At 40.3% G+C, this 18,486-nt stretch overlaps 7 protein-coding genes across 7 annotated transcripts; 3 read left to right on the top strand and 4 right to left on the bottom strand. All coding sequences in view use genetic code 12, as the record gives it.

The window, feature by feature from the left end:
- Positions 1 to 875: 875 nt before the first annotated feature.
- On the top strand, positions 876 to 3,179 carry MNN24 (Mnn24p; the record flags this gene model as incomplete). Its single annotated transcript, XM_051751261.1, has 1 exon — positions 876 to 3,179. The coding sequence occupies one exon, from the start codon at positions 876 to 878 to the stop codon at positions 3,177 to 3,179; it is 2,304 nt and encodes a 767-aa protein (XP_051609500.1).
- Positions 3,180 to 4,786: 1,607 nt separating this feature from the next.
- Positions 4,787 to 6,367, top strand: KGF57_001996 (epsin; the record flags this gene model as incomplete). The annotated part of the gene is made up of 1 exon (XM_051751260.1): positions 4,787 to 6,367. The coding sequence occupies one exon, from the start codon at positions 4,787 to 4,789 to the stop codon at positions 6,365 to 6,367; it is 1,581 nt and encodes a 526-aa protein (XP_051609499.1).
- A 131-nt stretch (positions 6,368 to 6,498) lies between these two features.
- ESC4 (Esc4p) lies at positions 6,499 to 9,087 on the bottom strand (the record flags this gene model as incomplete). Its single annotated transcript, XM_051751259.1, has 1 exon — positions 6,499 to 9,087. The coding sequence occupies one exon, from the start codon at positions 9,085 to 9,087 to the stop codon at positions 6,499 to 6,501; it is 2,589 nt and encodes an 862-aa protein (XP_051609498.1).
- Positions 9,088 to 9,523: 436 nt separating this feature from the next.
- On the bottom strand, positions 9,524 to 11,020 carry CLB2 (B-type cyclin; the record flags this gene model as incomplete). Its single annotated transcript, XM_051751258.1, has 1 exon — positions 9,524 to 11,020. One exon carries the CDS (start codon positions 11,018 to 11,020, stop codon positions 9,524 to 9,526), a length of 1,497 nt encoding a protein of 498 aa, XP_051609497.1.
- A 2,976-nt stretch (positions 11,021 to 13,996) lies between these two features.
- KGF57_001993 (uncharacterized protein) lies at positions 13,997 to 16,108 on the bottom strand (the record flags this gene model as incomplete). The annotated part of the gene is made up of 1 exon (XM_051751257.1): positions 13,997 to 16,108. The coding sequence occupies one exon, from the start codon at positions 16,106 to 16,108 to the stop codon at positions 13,997 to 13,999; it is 2,112 nt and encodes a 703-aa protein (XP_051609496.1).
- Positions 16,109 to 16,421: 313 nt separating this feature from the next.
- On the top strand, positions 16,422 to 16,991 carry APT1 (adenine phosphoribosyltransferase; the record flags this gene model as incomplete). Its single annotated transcript, XM_051751256.1, has 1 exon — positions 16,422 to 16,991. The coding sequence occupies one exon, from the start codon at positions 16,422 to 16,424 to the stop codon at positions 16,989 to 16,991; it is 570 nt and encodes a 189-aa protein (XP_051609495.1).
- Positions 16,992 to 17,001: 10 nt separating this feature from the next.
- KGF57_001991 (cyanamide hydratase) lies at positions 17,002 to 18,212 on the bottom strand (the record flags this gene model as incomplete). Its single annotated transcript, XM_051751255.1, has 3 exons — positions 17,002 to 17,278; positions 17,545 to 18,039; positions 18,088 to 18,212. The coding sequence occupies 3 exons, from the start codon at positions 18,210 to 18,212 to the stop codon at positions 17,002 to 17,004; spliced, it is 897 nt and encodes a 298-aa protein (XP_051609494.1).
- Between the last annotated feature and the right edge of the window lie 274 nt (positions 18,213 to 18,486).

The raw sequence follows: 18,486 nt of genomic DNA, 5'->3' as shown, positions 1-18,486 counted from the left end.
TAAGTATAAGTTATGCGACACTCGTGTTAGTTGTATGAAATAGCTTTAGCCTTTTGTTTTTTTTGTCTGTCTGTCTGTTTAATGCTATTGTGTTGTGTTGTGCTGTATTGTACACAAAATCTAAAAATAAGAAAGGAAAGAAAAAGATAAACAATAAACAACTATTGTGTCTGTCTGTCTGTCTTTTTTGTCTGTGTGCCTTAAAGAGAGAGAGAGAGAGAGAGAGAGAGAAAATGGTGAAAATGCTAATGTTAATGAAAATGGTTGATGGCTTAATCAGGTAGTTAGTTAGTTAATAGTAGTAGTAGTTAATAGTAGTAATATTGTTACAGTGTAAGAATATCACCCTATACTCTTTATGAATATGTACAAACACGTTATATAGTTGTAGATCTTCTTCTTCTTCTTCTTCAACAACAACAACAACAAACAATATTTTTAATTTTTTAATTTTTTAATTTTTAATTTTTATTTTTTATTTTTTATTTTTTATTTTTTATTTTTGTTTTATCGAATTCTCCTTCTCCCTTTCCTTTCAATTTCAATTTCAACTTCATCAGCATCGTCATCTTTTTGTTCAGTTCAAACAAAACATACACATACACATACACCTACGTTACATATCCCACCAACTATACTTCATAATCTAACCTTCCTGCTGGCAAAGATCTACCAAAAAAAAAAAAAAAAAAGCTGAATACCACGTGTACATATAGCCTACAAGACAATCTAATTAAGACTCAGATCTTTATCTCTCAATCACAGCCTACCTCCTTCCATCACAACTACTTATTCTTTACCTTTGTTACCCGCCTGCAACTTCCCCCGCTCCCCCTCCTCCTCCTCCCGTTCTGCCTTTTTCTTTTCAAAAAGCCATGCCACTCGTTCTCCCAACAAAATTCAAGGCTACTCAAATAGTATTATCAGTACTATTTGTCTTCACCACTGTCAATATACTATTGGCACTTTACTCAACTAATGGCAGTAACAGTAACAACAGCAATAATAACGAGAAAGGCGGTGGCAGCTACTACAAATACAGCAAAGAGGGTGTGTCTGCAATATTTGGCAAATTGTCATCACTCACTATACCCACCCTGCTGCTGCTGCTGTCGCTGCTGTCGCTGCTAAAACAAAATGGGCGGGATTACAAAATAGTTGGCTACCATCACAACGAAGACAATGATTTTGTTGTCTTTCAAAAGGATTACCTGAGCACAGATCACTTGGCTACAGATACTACTCATCATTTCTGGAACTTTGTCAATTCTGACCTAGACTCCAGACAAAACTATGACATCAAACTAATCAACGGTTACAACTACAAGGATTATGTTTCCAAATTGAACAATCAGCAGTCGTTAATGTTGAATACATCCTTTTCTGACCATTACGATATGGAAATGAAGTTTACTACTGCCTTTATTGACTTTTTCAATTTAGTTTTGACATCAATTGCAGATTGCAAGCCAGGCGTCAATGGTATCAATAACGATGAACACTACCCCAATGCTGGCAAATTGGAAAAATATTTTCAAACTACAAACAAATTGACTGATGAGGAATTAAACAATTTTAAATTCAAACGTGAATTGATTCACAAAAATGGGAGGATGCCAGTCTATGGTGGACACTTGCGTGAAAATTACCAACAAGAGTTGATTCGAAATAAGGATTTATTATCAATGTACATCACTTTGAATGATAAGGAGACGGAGACTTTGAAAAACTCCCATCAGCAATTTATCAAGTCCATGATGAAGGATTGGCCTGAGGATTTAACCAAATACAACAAGTACAACGATTTCCTCAAGGGTGATGGTATTGTCTATTTGGCTGGTGGCAAATATAATCAATTGGCCCTACTTTCAATCAAGGTATTACGTGAGAATGGCTCTCGCTTACCGGTTGAAGTTATCATCCCTAAGCATGAAGACTATGATGAGCAATTTTGTAATCGGATTTTACCAAATTTGAATGGGAAATGTAAGTTAATGAGTGATTATATCCCAAAACTGTACTACGAAGAGGTTATTAAAAAGGGAGGTGCAGCAGCTGGTTATCAAATGAAGAATGTCGCCATATTCATCTCATCTTTTGAACGAGTTTTGTATCTTGATGCTGATAATATACCCATCAAAAACCCCGACATTTTATTTGTCAATAAGCCATTCACAAACAACCATTTAGTTATCTGGCCCGATTTGTGGAGAAGATCTACTTCACCCAAGTTTTATGAAATTGCTGACATCAAAGTTGATCCTGCTAAAAGAGTGAGAAACTCCTACACAAAAGGTGATCCAAGAGGTGTTTTCCAAAGTGCCGATTACGAAACTTCAATAGCTCACAATTCCTACCATGATTGCGAAGGAGCCATTCCCGAGCCAAGTTCGGAAACTGGTCAGTTATTAATCAACAAAAGAGTACATTTCAAAACATTGCTACTTTCAATGTACTACAACACTTATGGACCAGATTATTACTACCCCTTGTTGAGTCAAGGTGCTGCTGGAGAAGGTGATAAAGAAACTTTCATTGCTGCTGCACATAAGTTAAAGTTGCCCTATTATCAAGTCCAAGAGTTTAACCGAGAATTTGGACCCAAGGATACAACAACCCATAAACATTTGTATTTTGCAATGGGACAATACGATCCAATTGTGGATTACATACAATCAAACAATGATACTGAATTTGTCAACTCCAAAGCTGCTGCTGCTGCTGCTGCTGCTTCCAAGGCAAAGTCGAAACCAAATTCTGGCAAAGATTTGCAAGACAATCCCTATTTATCAACCCCACCCACCAAATTTGCCGACCATGACAGAGACAGCACTAAATACAACTACGACTACCACCTCTACAAGTCGTCCTCCTTGATGTTTCTTCACGCCAATTGGCCCAAGTACTACTTCCAACAATTGTTCACCACTGACGAAAGGGGACCTGTTGACAACAAGGGCAATAGAAGGCGTCTTTATGGCAATGAGCTCAGACGCGAGTTGAGTGCTGGTGCCATCAGTGGCTACGATTTCGAGTTGGAGGTTATTGAACAGTTGAATATGTTGTTTTGTGCCAATCCCAAATATGTGTTGGATGGGGTGCCTGACCCTGACAGTAATGAGCGCAGACATGTTTGTGATTTGGTTGAGGAACAAAGACTGTTTTTGAAGATATCTTGAGGTGGGAAGTGTGGAGATGCAGTGGCACGTGTTGCGTCAAGAAGTACGTATTTTTACTTATCATAAATTACATTATATTTAGATGAGATAAGCCATTATCTTTGATCATAATCGATATAGATGCTACAGCGTAGTTCATGTCGTCGTGTAGCTCAAATATCCTTTTGTTGATGGTTCAAAGGAGGTTTGTTCATACAGATTTGATCTGGTGGTTTGTTGAGGCGTCGGTTGGGTCGGGTGAATGCCCTCCTTTTTTTTTTTTTCAAATAGCCGTACATATACGTAATCTGCAGAAAGGGTTACAAAATGATTTTTTTCATAGGCTATGGTAGATTATTATTTGAGAATTTAAGGTTTTGCGATTCGAGATTTTGTGTAAAGGATATTTTCTGTCTGAAGATCCTTTGATAACAATACGAGAGAGAGTAATTGGAGGTGGGGGGGGGGAGCTGGAAGGGGGAGCTGGAAGGGGGAGGGAGTGTCGGTGAGCTTAAGGCGTGTATGGTTATAAGAGGTTGGTTATGGTGTAAACCCTTCCTATCTCAATAAGTCACATACTGCCGTATTGTCCGTTCTTTTTTTTTTTTTGATCAACATCTCTGCAAAAAAAAAAAAAAACCAAAAAAGAAAATATTCACTTCGAAACACCTTACAAATTTAGCTGAGCTTAGAATAATTGTTTGCCGTTTGGCAATGTCAGAGAAATTGCGAAACCATGCCAGTTTGATTGTGTGAAAAAGCAGTGGGTTTGACGAGGGTTCAAATTTATCAAGTATTCCCGCCCACTTTGTCGACCTATTACACCGACAAAAAAGTACACCTTTAGGCGAGAAAAATAGGGCGACACTGACCCAAAACTGCATCGATATTTAGTACAGTATATTAAAGCAGAAACCGAAAGTCTGCTAAAATTGGAGAGTTGACCGAGTTGGTTAAGGTGACAGACTTAAGCTTGAGGATTTGTTTCCTCTTTAAAGAGTAATCTGTTGGTATGTTTACCGCGCGAGTTCGAATCTCGTACTCTTCATTATTTTTGGACATTATTTGCCTTTCTTTTTTTTTTTTTTTTGATCATCCACGAGTCATTTGTACACTCTTCTTTATCAGATTGATTACTTGTGATTTTTGCACTGATCTCTCTTGATACCACCCTTCTCTTTGCCCTTCTTCATCCTGTTGTTACTGTATTGTTGTTATGCTGCAAAATAAAAGGGGGACATAACTTTTTGGTCGTGTACAAGCAACCAAAGTTTCTGAAATTTCTCTCTGTTCTCTCCGATTGAGATTGAGTGAGTGAGTGACTCTGTGTTCACTCTCGGTCGGCTCATTGGATATTATCGACAACCACCATATATATATATACATATACATATCAATACCATCAGTTTATCATCTGACACAACATCAAACCAATTTATAGAGTTCTTGCTATCTTGAGCCAACTACCGTGCAACAGCTACACTACTTACAGGAAACTTTAACGATACACAATCAGTCCTGTCTTACTTTTACAGTCATCACAAAATAATTAGCAATCAAAGCCTCAAATATTTCCTCCCGAGTATCTCACGTCCGTCTATCAAAACATTTAAAACTACTGTCTCGCCATGTCCAAGATAGTAAGATCTATGAAGAATGTTGTTGGGGGCTATTCGTCAGCACAAGTTTTGGTGAGGAACGCCACTTCTAATGACCCCACGGGCCCAACAACTTACGATATGGAGGAAATCGCTTCGTGCACTTACCAATCGCAAACTGAATTTATGGAAGTTATGGATATGATAGACCGTCGTCTCAATGACAAGGGTAAAAACTGGAGACATATTGCCAAGTCATTGACAGTATTGGACTATTTGGTGAGGTTTGGTTCAGAGAAATGTGTATTGTGGGCAAAGGATAACATCTACATTGTGAAAACGTTGAGAGAGTTTATTCATCTTGATGAAACCGACAAGGACCAAGGGGCAATTATCCGAGTAAAGGCGAAGGAATTGGTGTCTTTATTGAGAGATGATGAGAGGTTGAAGCATGAGCGTGCATTGGCCAAGCGTGGAAGACGTACTGGAACATTTGACGATGATTTAGACAACGATGATTTTGGTGAGGGCGGCGGGAGGGAAAGAAGAAGGGAAAGGAGAAGAGATAGAGGTGGCGATGAGCCATATGATGCTGATTTACAGAAAGCGTTGGAGTTATCGAGAATGACTGCCGAAGAAGAACAACTTCGCGCTAGAGAAGCTGAGAATGATCCTGAATTGGAAGCTGCAATCAAACTTTCATTGGAGGAGGAGGAATTGAGGAGACAGAATCAAAATGCCAACTTGTTGGATTTGAATGAAGATCAGCAACAACAACAGCAACCACAACAGTACTTTTTGACAGGATATTATCAACAACCACAGCAGCAGCCACAACAATTTTTCCAACAACCAACTCAGCAATACCAACAGTACGATATGTTTGGTAATCCAATTCAAAACCCAATGGACACTGGCTTCTACCAGAACCAATTCGATCAACAACAACAACAACAGCCCCAATTCCAACCCAATCAATTTACAGGGTTCAACTACGGACAACCCCAACAGCAGGAGCAGTTGCAACCTTTGAAAACGGGCTCCAATAATCCATTTGCGCTCGGAACCGACTCTGGAACAAACCAGCCCAAGTCGCAGTCTCAGACATTGAATGCGTTAGCAGAACAAAAGACACAAGAACAATATCAGCAACAGCAGCAACAACAACAACAAGCAGCACAACAGCAATCTCAATTCTTCACTCAACCTACCGCTCCGTTGAAACAACAAAACACCTCGTCGTCCAGATTCAACGAGACTCACGAGTTGAATGATCTCTTGACACAAGGAACTGGCTTGGACACTTTTGGAAACACTGGGGCTACTCGTATTCCACACCAGCATACAAAGACCCAAAACTTCATCAACTCCAGCGGTACCGGATACAAACAAGTCAGCAATGATCAACATAGGGTTAGTTCCAATGCTACCGGCAATCCGTTTTTGAACACTGGTATTGGTTACCAACAGCAACAAGCTCCACAGCAACAACAGCAACAGCAACGATTAAACACTGCTTATACGGGCTATGGGTTTGGTAATGCGCAACAACAGCCGCAACAGTACCAAAAACAAGCCAATGGAGAGGGTCCTAGCTTGATAGATATCTGAGCCAGTGGGGAGACAAGCAGTGAGAGAGTGAGTGAGAGAAAGGGAGAAAGGGAGAAAGGAAGAGAGCGAGCAAGGAAGAAGGTTAGACGCATATACGTGTATACTATAAGAAGTTTGTTCAATTTTTATATTTATATCTCGAATTTGTCAAAATTTTGCAATTCCATGGCAAAAATCGATTTCACACACCAGTCCCAGCTAAGAACGACTCCGTTGGAATAACCCTTTTTAAAGCTAGCAACTAGCTTTGCGTCCTTGGTTTTGTTGGCAATTAATATCGACACTGGCTTGTCTTTGTAGATGCAACTGCAAATGGACGTCTTTTTAGTAAGCGTAACTGGAACTTCTTCGTACTCCTTGAGGCCATGATCTTGCAAAATTCGTGAAATGATTTCAATGCCCCCATTCAAATTCTTGCTGAGATTCAAGCTGATTCCATCAAAAAGATGACCACGGGTGTTACATTTCAGTAACAATGCTTGTAAGCTCTTGACACCCAAATCAGTTTTCGCTGAGGGGTTCACCTTGTCCAAGGCGTAATCATCAATGCGATACAAACTCATTGTGTCTCCGTTATTTTCAGCATTTGACAAAACATCCACAATGTATGACGGGTGTACAATTCTGTCCACTTTACTCAAACTTCTCAAAAACTTTTCAGTTCGTAGAATTTTAGGTGCAATTAGTGTGTTTGGGGTATGTTTTGACAAGTCGGTGATGACTTTGATACCGATTGATTGTAGCTTTGTGTAATCACTCTTTGACAATTCAATATCTTGTTCACATCCCGTCATAATTGCAACGATACTACACTCATCAGTTCGAAGGCGTTTCGCATCCGTGTCCAGAGTGGTGCTTCCTGTGTAATCATTTGTTTCCTGCAATTGCTTGCGTTTGCCGTTTACCGTATTTTCCAATTCGCTCATGTATGTCTTCATTTTCTTGCTACTTTTCGACATCTCCAAATAAGCATTTAAATCACTCATGTTGTCATGCAACTTTGCCGCTGCCTTTTTAGCAGCTGATCTTCCTCCATAACGAGAATTGAAAACGGTACCCTCACCAAGATCGGTTGGGGTCTTTGGTGAATAGATTTCAGCACTAATATCAGGTGTACCATTTGAAGGAGTGTGTATACTAATGACATCGTCATTTTCATTTGCTGGCTTGTCGGCAAACTTTTTCAAATCTCCGCTAGACGTTACTTCCCTTTTTACATTGGCCAATGGCGCAGGGCAAACCAATTTTCTCGATTGAGTGCTCTCATCCTCACTCATACTGTCATCAACATTTCCAGTTACATTTCCATTATCTTCACTCGGTCCATCCAACTTGTCCACATCCAAATGTGCTCCACCAATATATGGCTCCATGCCCAAACCCAGATTACCGAAATTTGTGTACTTGGCATCAGTGTGATCTAGCTTCACCCACTCAATGAAGCAATCTTCCAACCACATATGGTTGACTATTTGGACTTCGGGTTTACCGTCCATACCTATCCATTTCGAAACCGCAGCGTCGTATTTTTTACCATCAGCTTTTGCGCAAACTAAAAAGTCATTCTCTCTAGTCAATGTTTTAGTGAATGTTGCACCCATTAAAGTTATCAATTTCGACAAGTACGCTCTAGAATCACCACTATAGTTTGAGATTGAGATTTTCAAATTGGCAAATCCGTCAACATGCTTTGATGGGATTGGATAGTAAAGAATGTTTGAGTTTAACGGCAAGACCCATTTTTTGGTCACTAGAATCGAATACAACCATTGCAAGTTTGCTATAATGATTCTTTTGCTTTGTCGGCTCCTTTGATAAGCTTCGCCGTTCCGATACTTTCCAAGATAAATGTCAATGTTCTCGCTGTACGACGTGACAATGTCCCCTCCAAGTTTCTCTATCAATGCCTTGACAGAATTGGCCAGTCTTTGCGAAAGATTAAAGTCAGAACAAATGTAGAAACGCTTGCCGTTGAAGAAATCCACACCTTTAAATGAATCTTCCTCTGATGGTTTTGGAACCGAATCATCTAGAATGGGAACCCTGAAATCGTTCTTTATTTCATTCATCAACTCACTAGCTTGATTGCTAGCGTTCATGTCAAATGAATCAGAATCGGGAAGAACATACTTTTCCTCATCAATTTTCCTTCCCAATATCAAACAATGATCTATCCAGTGAGGCAACACAATTTTAATATTCATGACAGGGTCCTTGCAATTTGGATCGTGGATGAGGCTAGAAGCAATAATGGATTTTTCGTTGGTCATATCCATGGCAATCAAGTGGGTCGTATACTTGGACAACACATCCAAATAATTACCGCCAAATGCTTGAACTGCAGCGTATATGAGCTCCTTATCTCCTTGAGGCAAGTTATCTGCACAGCAAACAAAGCAATTTCTGAAAAAGTAGTCAGGGTTAGGATTGTATGACTTTATTGGTAGAAGCGTGCTCTGTTCTAGTGAATTGTGAACCCATTCTGGTGTGACAATTGGAATCATTGACTTCTGTGCTTGTGAATACTCGATAAAGTCGATGGAGGAGGTGACTATGTGGGTAACCGATGGAGGATCAAAGTAGTTTATCGAGTTGTCAAATTCATCCTTGGTGTAAACCTTGGTGGCATGGTACTTGCTCAAAATTGACTCAAGCCGAGCAGCCTCCTTGTCATCCAAGTCTATGGATTTGATGATCAAAAATGTATAGCCTTGAAACATGGATACGCGTCTAATGAAATAATCTTTGTTGGTAGTCAGAATGCAACCGAGTTTAAAGGATAGCTATGTGGATACGGAATTTGATCGCCTCTAAGGACAGGTTCTAGCAAACCTTATGCAGTGGCAAAACTTCAACTAAGTAACCTCTGATACCCAGGAGAGGCTAATTTCTTATTTTTTTATTTTGTTCTTTTTTTTTTGCTTATTTATGTTTTCAAACAGGTGTGACGCGTATATGTTACATCACGTGATATTTCATATCCACCTTCAAATATTGTCCTTACGAGAGCTCCTTCTCTTTGGTTACATGAATTACATTACTATACATTCAATCTAAAAATTACTTTTCGGTATATATTCAATACAAAGTCATGGCGTCATTAAAATTCAATTATAATATGCAAAAAAGAAAAGAAAAAAAAAAACAAAAAAAGAATTAGTTATCCACGTCAATCGTTAATCGATGAGTGGATAAACTTTCATCAAACAAATCTCTATTTTCCATCTGAAACTTTTCTGCCCATTTGCGGCACAATGTACTTGCTCTCATGAACTTTCTCATGGCATACTTTTTGAAAAACTCGTCGTGCTCGATGGGGGAGATGATGTACTGAAACATTAGCTCGACACATTCTCTCATGTCGTTGATGCGGTATCCTCCACTATAATGGATCAAATTCCCGTTCCACACAGGAACCTTGCCCAATATCAAGCGCGACAAGTACATGGCCAGGGCACAGCACAAGGACGGTTTCATTCCGATAAATTTGTAATCTATAATTGTAATTTCCAAAAGGTATTTCCCCAACGTCCTAGATTGAACGTCGTAGTCGTCTGCCTTGGATATTCTCCGAAGAAAATTCATTGGATTTGGGTAATTTAAATCAAAGTTCAACACAGTCAAGATGTATTTTTCAGCTTGCAAAATTTCCTCCACCAGATATGAGCCATCGGTGAAAAAGGCATAGTTTTTCACCAGCGGCGAAAAGACTTCCTCGTACTTTGCTGCAATGAACAATGAGCCAGTGGCCAATAATTGCAACTTGTCGATTTCAACTGCCTCAATCGACATGAATCGATCCATTATGTTGATAGCGAGAAACAAGGACTCGGGGAGTAGTTTAAACTTCAAATGCATTTCCACCAACCAATCAACTAATATCGACCTCATTTTGGGTTTCAAGTTTTTCTGCTTGTGAAGGTATTGTGGGTCTGGCAACATTCGCTGCTCCAATTCGTAAAAGTATGCAAAAATGTCGTTGACGTATTCGCTGGCCATTAACGGATCGTCGTCATCTTCTTCATCAAGATCCTGCCACTCGTAATCAATCAAACGAGATTTCTTATAAGTTGAGGTTGATGCAATAGCGTTTGACGACGCAGAGGCTTGATGAGGTTGATGATCTGTTATTTTCAATTTTTCAACCAAGTTTGTTGAAGATTCCGTTGCTTGTCTCTTTTGCGGTAATCGCGAAGGTACAAGAAGGTTCGCCAGCTGGGGCTTGTGTGACGTATCAACCGTGTCTGGAACTATTGGTATAACTCTGTTGATTTTGTTTTGTAATGGTTGAATGTCTCTGGCGAGAGGTTTCCTCTTTTTCAGTAGTTGTATTTGCAGTTGTGTTTGCAGTATTGGCTTGAGACCACTATTGTGGTATTGATTTGATACATCGCCCAAGAATTGACGCGTGGTTGTGTTTGTTGTGTTTGTTGTTGTTGTGTTAGTTGTGTTTAGCTTACTTTCCTTCACGACTGATCTTGGTGGTCTATTTTCCTCATCTGTTGCTTGAATAGCATCGAATGGCTCCTGCGACGATCTGTCATGTGGTAGACTCGACAGCTGTTCTGAAAGGACCTTTGTCTTTGTCTTTGCCTTTGCTACTTTATAGTCGTTTTCGTTACTCGCAGAGTGTGTGATTGTGGTTTGTGGCATCTCTTGGGTAAGATACTGAATATATATATAATTTTTTTTTTTTTCAATTTGTTTCGAAATAATGAGGAATTGCAGTTTGGTGGCCACCTTGACGTGTGTACCTTGTGACTGATGAAGTTGAGTGGTGAAGAGTTGATCTATGTGAAGATTTTATTCAGTCAAACACGTTGTTGAAGCGAGTTGGCAATGGCTGTCGAGAAAAAGCCAAATGGAATTGAAAAGGCAGTCAATGATTAACAACGTGGACAACGTGAATCGCAAGAACAAGTCTGTTGAGAAAAGAAACCCACTTTCTTTGATGTTTGCCTGTTCCTGATCCAACACTCGAGAATGTTGATTTTTTTTTTTTTTCTTGTTCTTCTTGTTCTTCTTGTTCTCCTGCACTGAAAGGGTTGTGTCGTGCAATAGATGAGTTTGTGATTGGTGTCTGATTCTGTATACAAACCAGACGAGACTCAGCTGAAGAAGGGCTAATCGTGTGAATCAATGAGGTCAAGTGAGGTTTTGTCGAATGCCACTTCAGAAATACGTATAATGATGAAATTATATGCACTGCTCTAAAACGGATGTTTTAAATTATTTTTATATTTTTTTTTTTTGAAAGTGTCTGGTTTAAGCTCTTTTAATGCCACGAAAGTAGGACTTGGAACGAGAAGGGGTAACTGTAGTAAAGCGAACGGCGGGGCCAGACTTGTGGAATGGTAACCTTATAATTTTCTGAGTTGATAGGCTTTATTCGCTAACTCAAAGAAAAGAGAAAAGAAGCAGAGTGTGGGACGGAAGGAGGTGTGCAACCCTGCAATGATTTTGGTATTTATGAAATTACGATGATGATAGCAACATTAAAGTAGCGGATATATTGCAATTTCAATAGTCACGTAACCTACAGATCGAGCATAATGAACCAACTATTGTTCAAAGAAAATCGTTCTGTAGAGGCGCTTCTTTTACCATTGTTGGAAGAGAAAACCTTCGATGGTACATAAACGTAGAATGCAGAAAAAGATTTGTGGTACTTTCACGAATGGGTTAGTTAGACCCAAGTAGGTTGAAATTATAAACAAATGGTGAAGAGATTTTGAGTTTGTGATTTGTTTGCAGAGTTTTCGGTGTCTGTGGCAGAAGGTATTTTTAATGTAGAGTTGATGAAACTGAGGTTACAGAACCAAAACACTACATGCATGATTACACAATGCAACCCAGTCAAGGCGAGGCAAGGCATAGCATGGCTACTTATGTCATACCGCTATCACCACAAAGAGGACAGACGTGTTTTCTCAAAGCGTTTGGTTTGAAGAGAGTAGACGCTTGACGTATAATCCTTCTGTATGGAGAGTGAGGCTAAAGATCTCAAAGATTTCATGCTATGCACAACTGTACTGTGCCCTCTGAAGGGACCTCTTGCCTGATACTCAGACAGTTATAGTTAGATCAGCAACTACAACTCAAATAGGTAAAAGATGGTGTCTGTTTATGTTTACCAATAGTCCTAATTTGGTTAACCTGTTTGTGTAACTGTTTTTGTCTGCGAAAAAAGAAAAGAAAAAAAAATAAAAACCCACCACAACGCTATTGTTTTGCAGATTAAGCTCCTAACCTTTTAAAACGGACCATTTATGCTATACAAGCTAACCAAGAAGGAACAACACCGAAGCCTAAACGGAACTAAAAAATGCAAATCATAAATAACTTAAAGTTGCTTTCAGTATTACTCTTGCATTGAGGTTGCTTTCGATCCATTAGTCATGGATTATTAATACAAGGATAACTAGGGCGGGTGCAGTGTAGCGAGAGTAACAGGCCGTGAGTAGGTGCCACTAGTCCGAGTTTTCGAATTTGAGTGCAGTGACCGAGGTGATAAGAAGATTTTCCCTCCACCCCTTTACCCCCCTTGCCAGCTACTGCTCGTACGATCGATCTCTCTACATCGCGAACACTGATCTTAATCTGAACATAGTTACGAAAAGTTGAGCTCAACCACTTAGGACAAGCCGCAGTTCCAACTTACACAATAGCCACGTTTCAAGTGTAAAAGATGAAACTCGAAGTGGCTCCCCGCCCGTGTCATTTCACAAAAATACAAAGTAGCATCAAATAAATAGATAAATAAACAAATAAAGTAGCGCGACTGTTTGTGTTTGATGAGAATTTGGGGCCAATGAGCTCCATTAACAACAGCATGCAAATGTGAGAGGGGTACGCTGTATTCCACGACTGTGCCCAGTATCAATGAGTATGAACGTCCGCCAGTGCACGAGATTTCCAGTGGGGGGGGGGGGGGTAGGAGAGCATTATATAGAATGACTTTCTTGTTTTTGTGGCATGACTGTGACCGCGTTTTGAGGAGAGAAGATCTCTCTCTCTCTCTCTCTCTATATATATATATCCTACTAATTCCTGATTGCTTGGCGGGGTCCGTGACAATCTCATCACATGAACAATGTATTTGGACGTGGTCAGTAAAGTTGCATCTGAAGTCGATGTGTATGTGGCTCGTAAATTACTTTAGTCACTTTTGCACAATTTATAATGTTCAAGTCGCAAACGTTTTTGATGGTTTGTGGGGCCCAAAATTTCACGTGTTTCTTGAGCTGCATACGTGCTTAAGTACCTCTCTTGATTAATAACGGACCAACCGTTTACGTCACCGGCTCCGACTAAATTGTAGACCGCTTTGCAAAACGATACTATCAAAAGGAGTATCCTCGTTCAAACCAAGCATATGAGACCCATTGGGTGCTCTTGCATCTGTTGAAGCCTCCAACAGGCTGCGTGTTTGTTGAATCTTTTTACAAGTGTTATTTATTATATTGACTGTCAACTATTATGCCTATAAGAATGAGGAAAAGGTACCTATGATTTATGAAAACACCTCACGTGAGCTGATCATAGGATAGTAATGCATTGAAGATGAATTGACTCAAATGTTGTGTAGCGACACTACTCTGGAGCGGTGTTGATGCAATTTTATTAGTACTAATTGTTGGCCGAGAGGGTACATGGGATTTTATTGTTGAATCTAGATTTCTTCTTCGACCTGGTGTAGTCTTCAATTGTCTGATCTTTGTGGGAAACTCCTAGGAAGTCCTCTGGACTCATTTCGTTTAATTTATCCAGTAGTCCTAGTAAGTGATAATCAGTAGTCGGTTTAACTCGAACAAAATGCAGGCTGGTCTCTGTCGGTGTTTGCTTGGGCGCTTCTTTGTGTGGTGCACTCCCATTCAAGTCGGAAGGGAAGGTGTTACATTGGTCCGCCTCATCTGCAGAAGTGAAAGGTTCGGCATTGGTAGTTTGAGTGCATTTGTCAACTGAGGGTTTGGTTCTCTTTGTAGTATTTTCTTGTCCTGCACCACCACCACCACCACCACTACCAGTACTCACTTTACTAGACATGTCCTTTTTTCCATCAAGGTTCTTGAAGGACTTGTCCGTACAAGTCTGCGTTTGAGCATTCGATTGAAGTTGGGGTCGACGTGGCGATTTTCCAGAACGGTGGGACCAAGCTTCCAATTCTGGTGGCAGATTGTGCCAATCTCCCTCATCGTCAGATTGTACTCGCCCACTTTCCAGCTTGGGATACGGAGGTTGCGAAATGTGACTGCTTCTCAGGAATTGCGCACGCAAGCTTTCAGAAGGATCACAGTGTGAACGAGCTTCTCTCGCGCACTCTACCTTGCTGTCCTTGCTTTCTACAATCCTTTCCAAATATTGTATCTTGAGCTTCAATTGCTCCACTTCCTTGCGTAGGCTCTCCAGGTCTTCTTTTGGATATGAATGCGACTCTTCTTTCAAGGAGAGATTTGGTCTCTCTAGATCAGTATCTGAGCATTTCAGTTCTGGGGTATCGTCAGTCGGGTTTATCGGCAGTGGATCTGCGTCATCACTTTGCGGGTTAGTCATATTCCCCGTGGTCTTTGGCTTGTTGGTAGTACATGATTCCAACTTCTCATCTACTGTGCCCAGTGTTGGAGGTCGCTTTACATCTGAGTCATTTGCGATTGCACTAGGCAGCAGCATACTCTTGTCGTCTCCACCGGCGTGCTCAGATGTAGTTTGGTTCAGTATTACAATAGACTTGAAATCGTCAAGAGAGATTTGAAGTATCCGTGAAGGATCATGCGTTTTGTTGCGCGGTTTTGACTCTGTTTGTGAAACACTGGCCAGCGACAACGGAGCCACATCTTCAACGACTGACCTTTTACCAACCTCTGTTTGCACTTGTTTGTTGGTTGTCTTGTTAGCTGAGTTGTAACTCTCTTGACCTCTTGTCTTTTCCTGCAGGTAACAATACAGCCTGAGTTTTTCCATTTCTGCAGAGTATGCATCCATGTTCTTTTCCATTTTCAAACATTTTTCAAACGCCAAATCTCTAAGTCTCTGTAATTCTTCAATTTTCCGAGTTTTTCCAACAATAATGGAAGCTTGGTCTTTATTCTCTACGGTCAATTTCTCGATTTGCAGTCGCTGTTGTTTTATCGTTCCATCTTTCACCTGGATGGAGGTCTTCAATCGCTTAGTCTCTTCTTCGAGTCGCTCAATTTCCAGCTTGTAATCTTGCACAAGCCTCTCCTCCGAGCTGTATTTAGCTCTTATATTATCCGATCTTTCCAATTCTTTCTTTAAGCGGAGCATTTCGTTGCGATAGTAGTCACTCTTTTCGAGGTCCCGATGCAACTTTTCGTTTTCAACCTTTAAAGAATCAAGTTGCGCCTGCGGAGACCATTTGTAAGTTTTCTCTTTTGCTGGTGTCGAGCGAAATTTCAATGGACTGCCTCTTGCCTCTTTGACCAGCCCCAAGTAGTTTTTGCTGGGTGATGTGCCTAATTTCTGGGGTGAGCGCTTAGTTGGTGTCCGTGGGTTTGTAAACCGTGACTCGGACATAGCAAAGCCACTAAGTTCTGGCTTTTGTCTGCCTAACCTTGGCGTCCTCGGTGCAACAAAAGGGCTTGATATCTCATCGTTGAACCTAAAATCGTCATTCTTCCTTTCTCTTAAATCCATTGAAAGGTTGTCCAAAGTTGTAGGACTTAACGGGTTCATGGATGGACTCATACTACTCATTCTCCTTAGAGTATCTGTGGACTCCATTTTGACAAGTGGCACGTTCTACTGTATGTGAGTTTGACTTTGCTGTCTCCAATGCTCTTCAGTTTTTGTTTGTTTTTCTGCATTTGTGTTGATTCTCTATGACGCGTCGCAGAAGTTTAAGCTATGTCGCAAATGGGGTTTAGAAAAAAAAAAAGAAAAAACTGTGGATGTCGCGATTTCTTTCGCTCTTTCGACACTTAATTTTTTTTTTTTTTTTTTTTTTTCCCTCGTCTCCACTGTGCCCTACATTGATGATTTTTTATCTCTCTTTTGAGTTGATGCAGATATTCCACTCTGTTACAGCCAGATCACGATGTCAGACAAAGTCAAAGAAATAAGCTCCTTAGCTAAAGAGTTAAAGTCTCACTTGAAGCAATTCCCCAATTTCCCGAAAGAAGGTATTCTTTTTGAAGATTTTTTACCAATTTTCGCTACACCCGATTTGTTCAACAAATTGATCACAGCATTCAAGTTGCACGTGGGTCATACAAAAGTCGACTATGTTATTGGATTAGAAAGTAGAGGGTTTTTGTTTGGGCCTACATTGGCATTAGCATTGAATGCTGGTTTTGTACCTGTAAGAAAGCCAGGTAAGTTACCAGGACCAACTTACCAAGTGGAGTTTCAGAAAGAATATGGTTCAGATGTGTTTGAACTCCAGGAAGGAGTGATCCCCAAAGGTGCCAAGGTTTTGATTGTTGACGATATCTTGGCAACGGGGGGTTCAGCTTATGGTGCGGGTGAATTGGCTCTCAAAGCTGGTGCCGACATCGTGGAGTTCTTGTTTGTCATGGAGTTAGATTTTTTGAAAGGGAGGGACAAATTACACGCTCCTGTATTCACATTGTTTGGAGGACAAGAGGAGAAGTTTCAAGACTCATAGGATGTATAATTTAACCACTTTTAAATACTAAAAACGCCAATTCTCCAATATAAAAATAGATGAAGTAGCCTTGTTCGTGTGTAACATAACTCCCAAAACTCTTCCCCACTATAACATGCCACGTAGGGCCATAAACTTGATCAAGCTCCTTCTTCAAAAATGCAGCAATATCCTTTTCAATTTTGTAGTTTTGAATTGCAGCATTAGCTAGGTCGAATATTTTTAATTGGATGTCTTCAGCCAAATCGGCTGCTTTTAATATTGCTAGATGAACAATTTGTGAACTCCTCCTTTGCATGGAAGGGCACTTCAATGCCAGACCCAGCTGTAAGGGGGAATCACAGTGATATGTTAGTATACCCTCTTTATAGTACTGGACGTAAAGAAACACATACGTGCGTCGTCTTGTACTGACATGTTGACCCTGGCAATCCTTTGTGTGTGGGTTTTTTGATTATTTTATTTTATTTTTTTGTTTTTTTTTTTGTTTACCATTTTTTGATCACTTTAAATCCTTCAATTCCCTACTTAATCTACTTACAACTTTTCATACTTTACCTTGTTTCCCAAAACGTTATCTCTAAATTCATCGACTCCTAAAGCACTGGTATGGCCCCAAGGTTTCAACTTGTTTTCGTTGTCGATTGCAGCACCGAAACACGAGGCCCACCCCTCGCGGCCATACTTTTTGTTGACCGCATCCAAGGTGTCCAAATGGATCAAGTTTGTGTTTGCTCCAATATTGTCTAAAGTAGTCGCAATTTGCAATATAAGTCCCAATGTGGTGATGTAGCCACTTTCTCCCAAATCTTGGTGTCTAATAATTGCTTCACTTACAGCTTCGGCATAGTCTTGATTCTTGGTCTTTTCTAAAACCAAATCACGCGACAACAATCCGCCATAAAACTCAAAGGACATCTTTGTACCGTGCATGTTTTCCTCAGTGGTTCCAATGTCATGCAACAAACTTGTGACAAACACCACTTCATCGTCAAGCTTCCAATCGGGAAACTGGTCTTTGATTATAGCACGCGAGTACAAGTAGACTCTCAAAGAGTGATTGAGCACCTTGCCTGGAAGCTTCTCCCGAGCATACTTAAGCACTGCTTGGGAAAACTCAGAGCTTGGCAAGTCAGTATTCAAATGTGGGACAGGTGCTTTAGGGGTCGGAACAGCTTTTGCAACATCCCTTTCGATTTTGACAAATCCGTACTGTGACATGTTTGCTTATGCACTTGTTGGTGTTGGGAGGAAAATGTTTCTTGGAGTAGCAAACTAGTTGATATTTATAATTCTCAGGATCTGAGCCGAGCAAAGGGAGCAAGGAACAATGGGAGCACCCCTGGTAGCGTAGAGCAATTATTTGTAAGCACACAGAACCGAAATTGTTGTTCAGACTCATCAAGGGCGGGTTTTCACCACTGAAATACTCTAAAAGACTGACCTAGATCCAACAAAACTGATTATAGTGCTAAACAGTTGAGCATTTCCAAAT

Source organism: Candida theae, assembly GCF_024610275.1.
Source record: "Candida theae strain CBS 12239 chromosome Unknown scaffold51, whole genome shotgun sequence".
Taxonomy (NCBI): domain Eukaryota; kingdom Fungi; phylum Ascomycota; class Pichiomycetes; order Serinales; family Debaryomycetaceae; genus Lodderomyces; species Lodderomyces theae.
This window is presented reverse-complemented; position numbering and strand designations above follow the sequence as displayed.